Source organism: Squalius cephalus, assembly GCF_949319135.1.
Source record: "Squalius cephalus genome assembly, chromosome: 16".
NCBI lineage: Eukaryota > Metazoa > Chordata > Actinopteri > Cypriniformes > Leuciscidae > Squalius > Squalius cephalus.
The window spans coordinates 19046907-19056671 of NC_137137.1; the positions used below are offsets into that span (position 1 = coordinate 19046907).

The window sequence follows — 9765 nt, forward strand, 5'->3', positions numbered from 1 at the left end:
ATACATATATTGCAGTAACGAGCCTGTTTTTATACATGCACGCCTGCAAACAAACGCTGACGCAAAACATGATGACGCTCGCCCCTTCCTGCGCTCTCCCCCTCTGTTCGAGCCGCGCAAACGCGCCGCTCACAAGGGATGTCAGAAGTAGACGGTCACGGGCTGGCTTCCTTTACGTTATAAGAAAGCTACCCCGCGTCTCGGTCGCGCGCGTCACTCACCGGCCACCTCCATTTCTCAGTCCCCTCCTAAGCTCAGGCGACTAGAAATATCTATGTGCAGTAAACGAGCCTGTTTTAATACACGCACGCCTGCAAACAAACGATGTCACAGCACATGATGACATCTTCCCGCTCTCTCTCCCTTTGTTCGAGCCACGCAACTGCGCCGTTCTCAAGGGATATCAGAGCGGACGTCACGAGCACCGGCGAAAAGAGGAAGAGAGAGTGTTCTCGTCCTGCCTGGACCGGACTAACCTCCAATTCTCACATATTTCTCAGTCCCCTCTAAGTTCAGGCGGCTGGAAATACTAATACTGCAGTAAACGAGCCTGTTTTAATACACGCGCGCCTGCAAACAAACGCTGAAACGAAACACGACGCTCTGTCATATGCTCGCGCTAACTGAAAGCTTATGTGTGCCCCTGTTGCTCAGTGGCAGAACATTAGGCTTCCGTGCCAGAGACCCGTGTTCGAATCCGGCTCTGGCGGCAGATAAATAATTTTTTCTGCTGGCTTCTCCGAGCTCGCAGCCAGATTTCTTACATACAGAAAGCGAACCCGCATCTCGCACCCTCCCGCTCACAGGATGGTGCTTGAGTATTTATGAGCGTCTAAACATATGAGCCATCAAAGCATTTCGCTCTATCAGTTTCCTATAATGCCGATGGTGTTATAAGTGTAGAAAATGTGCCCACTCCTACATGCTCACTGCTACACACAAACACGGTCTCCCCGGTAACGCTCACAGAGCGCACTCTCATAAAGCGGACACGCGCCGCTCGAGTGCTAAGCGTAGAGAATGTGCCCACAATTCTGTGCCCACACCTACCCACTGTCCGCTCTGTCACTCAGTTACCCCGGGTTGCAGATCCTCTAAAGCTCACAAACATTCCGGCTCTGGCCGAAGGTGTCATAAGTGTAGAAAATGTGCCCACTCCCATGTGCTCACCACTACACACAAACACGGTCCCTATGGTAACGCGCTCAGGGCGCACTCTCATAAAGCGGACACACGCCGCTCGAGTACTAAGTGTAGTAAATGTGGGGTGCCAGGGGTGTTCGGCAGCAAAACGCGCTCCATCCATAGGGATCGAGCCATCATATGCTGTACAGCCAGTCCGCACTGTTTACCAGCCCCCGTGTTCGAGCACCAGCGGCGCGCGCGGTGCTCCATCCTCTTTGATACAGGTTCCCCATCCCGCGTAGTGCGGCGATCTGAACCCAGAGACCATTCGACCCCTAGCTATGCGTGCAAAAGCATGGGAAGCTATTCAGGGCGCGTCAGAATGGGTGCTGAATACTATAAAACACGGCTATTCGCTTCAATTCGCTCATCGCCCCCCGCACTTTCTAGCGCAGACGGAGACGAAAGTGAGTTTAGAAGCAGCGCACCTGCTTCAAGCATAAATAGCGAAGCTGCCGAGCAAAGGGGCTATAGAACAGGTTCATCCTTCTCTGAGCGAGTCGGGCTTTTACAGCCGTTACTTCCTCTTCAACGCTGGCCGAAACGCTTCAACGCTGGCCGAAAGCGCGCGTGCCCCACCGAGCCTGGGCGGCCGGCGGCTCGCGAGTCAGAGTGAATCAGGGCTGCATTTCAGCCCTGCAGCCCTGGCTGTCAGCCGAATGGTATCACACAGGAGTGACTATGGGAGTGATCTCACACCAGAAAGTTGTCTCGACAGACGCTTCCAACCAAGGTTGGGGAGCGCTCTTCGAAGGCAGACCGGTCTATGGCCGCTGGTCAGACCAGGAGAATCTCCTACACATAAACTGTCTAGAGATGCTCGAGCACTTCCTCCCATTCCTCCTAGGTCACCATGTTCTAGTCCGCACGGACAATACATCGGTAGTGGCCTATGTGAATCGCCAGGGCGGTGTCAGATCAAAGACGCTCTGCACCCTCCGCTCCTCGTGTGGGCTCAGCACTCTCTGCGCTCGCTGAGAGCCGCGCATGTGCCTGGCCACCTGAACGAGGGTCCCGACAGACTGTCCAGGGACAACGTTCCCCCTGGGGAGTGGTCTCTACACCCCCAAACAGTCCAGTCATTGTGGCGCCGTTTCGGCAATGCGAAAGTCGACCTTTTTGCGTCAAAAGACAACGCTCACTGCCCAGAGTTCTTTACGAAGAACGAGGATGCGCTGGCCCAGACCTGGCCCAGCGGCCCGCTATATGCTTTTCCCCCGGTCTCTCTGTTGCCTCAGGTCATCAGGAGAGTCAGGGAAGCGCGCCACACAGTGCTCCTCATAGCCCCATACTGGGAGAACCAAGCTTGGTTCCCGGAACTAATACAGCTGGCAGACACAGTTCCCTGGCCGATACCGGCGAGGAGAGACCTTCTCTCTCAAGCCCGCGGCTCGATCTGGCATCCCCATCCAGAGCGCTGGTCTCTGCATGCATGGAGCCTCAACGGTTACCCGTTGATCTGCCAAGAGGGGTTATGAACACGATCATACAATCTAGAGTCCCCTCTACGAGGCGGCTCTACACGTCTAAATGGTCTGTGTTTAGCAAGTGGTGCACTGCCAAGGGGCTCAATCCAGAGGCATGTGGGGTATCGCACGTATTGTGTTTCCTTCAAGAGCTGCTGGACGCGGGCAGGTCCCCCTCCACACTCAAAGTTTATGTTGCGGCCATCTCAGCTTTCATTGACTCAGAGCTGGGCCGCGCATTAGGAAGGAACGAGTTCGTCACCCGCTTCCTTAGAGGAGCCAGGAGGATGAACCCCCCGCGACCCCCCTCGGTTCCTATGTGGGATCTTTCACTGGTCTTGGAGGCCCTGAAAACGCATCCCTTTGAACCCTTGGAAACTGTGGATATGAAATACCTCACGCTCAAAACCGTTTTTCTGATAGCTCTGTCTTCAGTCAAACGTGTGGGAGACCTTCACGCGTTATCTATTAACGCCGCGTGCCTCGAGTTCGGACCTAACGACTCTAAAGTTATTCTCAAACCGAAGCATGGTTACGTCCCCAAAATATTGGGCACTCCCTTCAGAGTGCAGGTCATTTCCCTCTCAGCCCTGCCAACTTCCGGCAGCGAGGCCGATAGTAATCTCCTCTGCCCGGTCAGGGCGCTGAGAAACTACATCACACGCTCCGCCGCTTTCAGGCGCTCGGAGCAGCTTTTTGTTTCGTTTGGAGGGCGCACCAAGGGTCTCGCCTCCTCGAAACACAGCCTGTCCAGATGGATAGTGGACGCTATCGCAGCTGCTTATGCGTCTAAAGACCTGCAGTGCCCATTGGGCATTCGAGCTCACTCCACCAGAGGCATGGCCTCGTCGTGGGCGTGGTCCAGCGGGATTTCCATTCACGACATTTGTACAGCGGCAGGCTGGGCCTCCCCCTCTACATTTGTTAGATTTTACAACCTGGAAGTTCCCGCCTTGCAGGCGAAAGTTTTATCAGCCTAAGTCTCGCGTAGACCGGCCCACTATCAGTGCGCGGGCTACGTTGGTTGATTTAGCTCTACTGGTTGAGCTGCACTATGCAGGGAATTGTCAGTTCGGACCGGCTGTGCCGCTCCGTGCTCCCTAGTATGTGCTTGTGTACTGCACTAGCCTTCTATTGGCCACCCGGCTCCCTGCTATCACGTTCCCCGGGCTCTCCCTGGGACTCATTCAGTGGATGCTGGGCGCGCACGGCGTTGACAAGGGAGTTCCCGCAGCGTAAGCTACTTACGCAATACGAGAGAACCTCTCGAAAGAGAACGTAATCGGTTACTTAACGTAACCTCTGTTCTCTCTAGAAGAGGGAACGAGTATTGCGTAACCAGCCGTGCTCGTGCCACGAGCTCACTCGCTTCAGCGACAGAAACCAGTGAAGCAGCCTCTGAGCCTCGCTTATATACGCTAAGCCACACCCCTTGTCGCGGGCTGTGACGCATGAAGCGCGCCAAGCGCGCTCATTGGACGTGACGTCACGCCAAGGGCTCAGCGATAGGCTGCTGCAGTTGCCGCAGGGCAGCCAATGGGCACGCTAGTTAGCCTGCCCTAGGTCTGCATGCTGCCGCACTGCGTTGACAAGATTATTAAAAATTAAGGATAATTTTTTGGCTTCAGTATCTCGAGAAAGAAGACTTTCCTGCAGCGTAAGCTACTTACGCAATACTCGTTCCCTCTTCTAGAGAGAACAGAGGTTACGTTAAGTAACCAATTACGTTTTTCCTCATACTTAACATGACAAAATGTCCAAAATACAGGAAAAACTCCTGAGATAACGTGACATATCAAGATGGCGTTTATTAAAGAGGAGACTGAAGACATCAGAACCACCGGTGAAACATGAAGATGTTGAGAAACAAACAGGTTGGTTCTCAAATGTGAACTTTGTTATTTGTTTCTTATTAAATTGTTGACATCTAAACAAATGAAAGATAATTCTGGTCCGTGTAACGCTTCACAATTCACTTATCAGACCATAAAAAAAATATCTGCACGGCTTCTTTTTGCCGCCGGCCCCAAGCTGTCGGCTATAGGTGCGCCCCGCTGGCGGAGATTAAACGTTTGCCGCCGAATACGTCACTCCCATTTCTTGCGAGATGCCGCCGGCGAACAGCCGCCGGGCCGCCGACTTCATTCTCTCTGACGGCTGCCGCCGTCTAAATGAACCGCGGCCGGCTGGCGGCAAGCCGCTTTGATATCGACCAGCCATGAGTGAAACTGATAGCATTTTAACTACTTTTCACATTTAAAGCGATTATAATTATTATGTGAATTATATAAATTTTTGTTGTTGCTCTAAAGCCATTAGGGGTTATAACAGATTTGACTCTGATTCCATTTAAATTAGCCTACTTTGAAACTCTGAAGCGATAGCAGATAAAATATATAGAATTATTTTATTCACTTAAGGTGACAATTCTTTACATTTCTTTGATTTATGCACAATTTGAGATGTACCAATAATAGACCAAAAATGATTAATTTTTCTAAAACTTACTTGGCAATAAATATCTTTCTGATTCTGATTATTTTTTTAAATAAATATTTCATTCATGGTATGAACAATTTAGATTTTTCACCAATGCCTGAAATCAGTGAACAATGAAAGACATCTGCAACTTGGCCAAAATCTTGGGTTTGCTTTATATTTTTTTTTTATTAATTTGCAACCATGGTAATGTCTATGAGAAACATGAAAATGTCTGTTTTGACCTGAAGGATAAAGTGAAATATTTAGAAATATTTTGTCTCTCTGTCATGTCTTTCATTGTTTTTACAAGCTAATTTTTTTTAATTTATTTTACCTTTTACATGTATAAGGGATTACTTTGCAGTTTGCAATTGCGAGTTTCACGACCTGTACAAATGTTTAAGAAAATGTTAAAGCACAAACAGAGAAGTACCTCCACCGGTCGAGAGGGGCAGCACCTAAAAAACTGAAGCAGATAACTCGTCTCGTCACCTCTATGCTCCTCACACGGTTGCAGTATTTGGAGAGAGGAAATATACGATCTTTTAAGTAAGTACATTTTGCCTTTTTGTGTGATGCAATATTACTATGTTCATTTTTGACATTGTTTTTAGTACTTCTTCTTAAAATCTGTTCTTGCCTAACTAGTCAAGCTAAAGTAACTTAAGTTAGTCTTGTTTGCAAAGTTTCCGCCATGTTTCTGACATAGCTAGGCTAACGTTACTTGGTTTCTTCCTGGCGTTGAGTTTTTTTCTTCTTCTAAGTATATGTTTAACTGTTACGTATGTTTGTACAAGTGTGAGTACATGTGGTTTAAGATGGTCAGTCGAATTAACTAACGTTACAGTTCCTGAACTACGGACAATTATTCTGCCGCCTAACGTTACGTGGGAATGGAAACGTTAGCAAAATCTTCACGACAAGAAAGACTGATTTTTATAGTAGTATAACTTGTGTTGTTTTCTAACTAAACATAATTATGCTGCTAGTCTAGATTACAGTGTTCGCTACCACATGCTGTTCACCTTTTTTACACAGTTCAAGCATGTTCTAACGTTGCTACATGTTGAAATGTATCTAGCTACAGTAGGTAACGTTAGCCAAACTTTACATCTAGAAAGACTTAGCGGTAGTTTAACTTTTGGTGTTTTCTTACAAAAATAACGATATATATAGGTTGTTTATATGATTTTGTTTGTCTGAACATGGTTTTCTGTTGATCCACTTGTGAAAATTACTGCTTTTTCGAAGGGGTGAGCATTTTAATGTTGTTGATTTTGCCTGAAAAAAATGAATCAAAAAGTATACTTTATGCTAATGTGTCTTCTATTTTAGATGCTTCACATTGTTCAGTTTATCAACAAGGAGGATCTGCCATTTGCAGTGGTTCCGCAAGAGTGGTTTAGCGAAGGGCATGTGCCATTGGCCCCCATTTAACCTCCGCAAAAAAGACAAGGGAACAATTTAGCCATCCGCTGCACACCTCCACACAGCACCTGGGAGAAACATCATTTTAAGTTCATGAAGGGAGCAGGTATATGGGTCTGACTTGTACATTTGATTTTCCTTTATTTCATCTGTGTAATTTATTTGTCTGTTCATTGTGGATAACGGACTCTTTCATTCATTATTATTATTATTATTATTATTATTATTATCAAATTTCTGTTTCCTCTTCCTCAGAACCAGGTTTCTCCCCAGTAATCCAGAATCCGCCAAGAGTTTGAGTACAAGTAAGTGATGTTATTTGTGAAGTTTTTTGTCTTGGAAACTATTGCTTCTATTTAAAGTCGGCATGAACCAGAAGTTACAAACGACTTTTCTCCAGTGTTGTGATGTATTTCCAAGTGAAAGGGAATATTGAATAGAGGAGCAGGGTTTTACTCTAGCTCTCCTCACCTCCATCTCTGCTCATAGCAGACTAATGGTTTGAGGGAAGTTGCCACGCCCTCACGCCATTGCACATGACTGGAAGAGAAGTTGTTTCGAGGGGGGAGGGAAGGGTAATGTATTTGATTAAAGATTATAAGGGTACATGAATAAAAAAAAAATGAAGTGCACAGATGAATCATTTACATAAACACTACAATAGTACATATAAAAATACAAATTGTAAAAAAAAATTCATGCTGACTTTAAGATGATGAATCCTTTTATCATAATCTGTTTTTCACTAGGACACTTGATGGGATTCGCTGCAGCAGTTTCTGGATGAAAGGTGTTGAGGTGTGTTGTACATTCCATTAGCTTTGCACAGTTCAATTATTGTTTCGTTACTGAATATGCAATACTCTGCATTGAAATGAAAGATGTTATGTTTGCTCCCCCAGCTCATCAAGTACTAAGCTTTACACCCCCGGCAGCAAATTTACCCTGGCAGCATATGGGTGAAAACTCTGGAGATATGTAATACGTTGCGCTTAACTAAGTGTTACATTTAAGTCCAATTCATTAAATGTATGCACTAACTTCAAACATATTTTTACATGTCAATGATTGTCAATAGGAGGGAGAAAGTCATTGATCTATTGTTGGCCCTTGTACTCCAATGGCATCTCGTGTCAAGCATGAAGTTTTCAGCTGTGAAGGTATATTCTAGCCCTATGTTTTAATGTCCAGTGTTTTAACAGTATTGAAAATAGTGCCTTTAGTTGTTTTTTATTTTATTTTTTAAATGTAGAACCAGGCCCTGAGGGAAAGCATTGCACGAGCAGGTGAGAATTTGCACTGTTTCTTAAATTGTACTTTTTTGTGTGTGATGTAAGTCCAAAATTACCATATGCCTTTCATTTTGTAGCTTCGGATGACAGCGGCTTACTTCAAGAGCAGGTGAAGCAAGTTCAACAAACAATGTTGAAGATGTTTGCTTGCACTGGGCAATCAGGTACAACTTGCAAACAGCACTTGTGGTTGTTGGTTTAATTCCCACTGGGGCTACCTGTACATGTAGTAGATCTAGATATAAATGTCATAGTTTAGTAATTGAGGGACCAGGACTGACTATTTTATTCTGGGAAACCCTGTAGGTGCAGATCAGACCCTTATGCTGTGACGTCTTGCAGAATTTGGTGATGTTGTGTCTGTTGGAGTTATCCCTGTCAGGGGATCTGTTACTCCCCCTACACACCCAGGAAGATTTGCCGTGTCTTGACAACAGTTTGAAGCAGGATAAAAAGCTCCAGGAACAATTTGTAAGTTTGCTGATTATAACGCCATAGAGTAATCTAAAAAGTAAAATTTAAGATTGTATACTGCATATATTACAGTCTGAATCCTTAGCCTTTCACATTTTTTATTTATTTATGAGAAGCTTCAGAGAAATGTAATTTGTAACACTTTTTTGGATTTTCAGCTTGGTGTCGGGGATAAAGCATGTTTTAGAGACATGTTCCTGAAGATCATTGTTCAAAGTAAGTTGGATATATTTTTTATTATATTTAAGTAGATGTGTATGGCCTCAAGCAATTCAAATGAAATGATAGATCTGTATTTTCTAAATTAGCCATCAGGAAGAACCCGGCAACCCAGGATGCCACTGATGAAGCAGTCTAGGTTAACGTTTCGCGTTACCTGAAAGGAGCATCTGACCGTGAAGGCAGAAAAAGGCACCAGGCTGACTACTGACACCCCAGAATCACTGACAACTGGAATCCTTTCTTAATCTTGCAGTCAGTAACATCAAGACCCCTAAAGAAGTCAGAAGTGTCACGCTATACTCACTAACTGTGCAAAATACTTTTATTTTCTTTTTTCAAATATTAGTCCTTGTGCCACAGGTCAGCATTGCAGTTATACCGGTAATGGTCTATTCTACTCCAGAGCTTTACTATAAATTACTGCCACTTATCCTATTGTTAGAAATGGCTTGTAAATGTGATGTCATACTTTTATTTATTTTATTTGGTATGCTGCACATTATTTTCAAGTATTCTCTTTACTTGTCATAATGTTTACTGGTAATTTTTTTCACCCTAGAGCTGTCCTCTTTATATGAACAATTATTGTAAGAGTTGTAATTTGCTTGTAAGGCTGTTTTTTGTTGTTCTTTTTTACCAAAATTTAATTAGAAACCTGCATGTTAGTATATTTATTTATTTATTTTTCTGTTATGTTTCAGTGATCTGACACATCTTGTTTAAATGACAGTTACTGTACTTTGAAATGTGGAATAAAAATGCCAAGTGGATATTTGTCTGGTTTGAGCAATCATTATTCTTGATAAACTGCATGCTATAAATATTAAATATATATATATATATAGCCAGAATAAGCGGCGGCAGATCGCTGGAAAATAGCGCTTGCCTCCGGCGGGCCGCGGAAGGGTCGCCTTCAATATAAAGGCGGCGGAATAGTGGTTGGCCCGCGGGCCGGCCGCGGAACGAAGGCGGTAGGAAGGCGGCTGCCGCTTTTAAAAAGCGGCTGCCGCCGGCGGTGCGCCGTCCAACGTGTTTGCGATGTCGCCATTCTGCCGCTTCTACTGCCGCCGGAGCACCGACGGTGGTCCGCCGACTCATTGCTATCTGGGTATACAACAGAGGCGGCCTTACCTATGTTTCACCCGTTTCAATTGAAACGGGCCCCGCCCTCTAAGGGGGCCCCCAACAGAACAGGAAAATCCCATTCATTTTCTCCC

The 9765-nt window shown here is 45.4% G+C and overlaps 1 protein-coding gene across 4 annotated transcripts; it reads left to right on the forward strand.

Moving 5' to 3' along the window:
• Window positions 1–5252: 5252 nt before the first annotated feature.
• Window positions 5253–9318, forward strand: LOC307174265 (uncharacterized protein). Of its 4 annotated transcripts, none has more exons than XR_013823976.1 (11): window positions 5253–5681; window positions 6468–6666; window positions 6816–6865; window positions 7310–7358; window positions 7463–7538; window positions 7639–7720; window positions 7813–7846; window positions 7930–8016; window positions 8159–8323; window positions 8485–8542; window positions 8635–9318. XR_013823976.1 is itself a non-coding variant. In XM_079897990.1 (11 exons), the coding sequence occupies exons 5-11, from the start codon at window positions 7516–7518 to the stop codon at window positions 8682–8684; spliced, it is 408 nt and encodes a 135-aa protein (XP_079754116.1). In that variant the 5' UTR covers window positions 5601–5681; window positions 6468–6666; window positions 6816–6865; window positions 7310–7358; window positions 7463–7515; the 3' UTR covers window positions 8685–9318. The 4 variants fall into 4 exon arrangements, 1 of the variants encoding a protein (XP_079754116.1); XR_013823977.1 differs by having other exon boundaries at window positions 5601–5681; window positions 7463–7519; XM_079897990.1 differs by having other exon boundaries at window positions 5601–5681; window positions 7930–7961; window positions 8195–8323.
• Window positions 9319–9765: the final 447 nt, after the last annotated feature.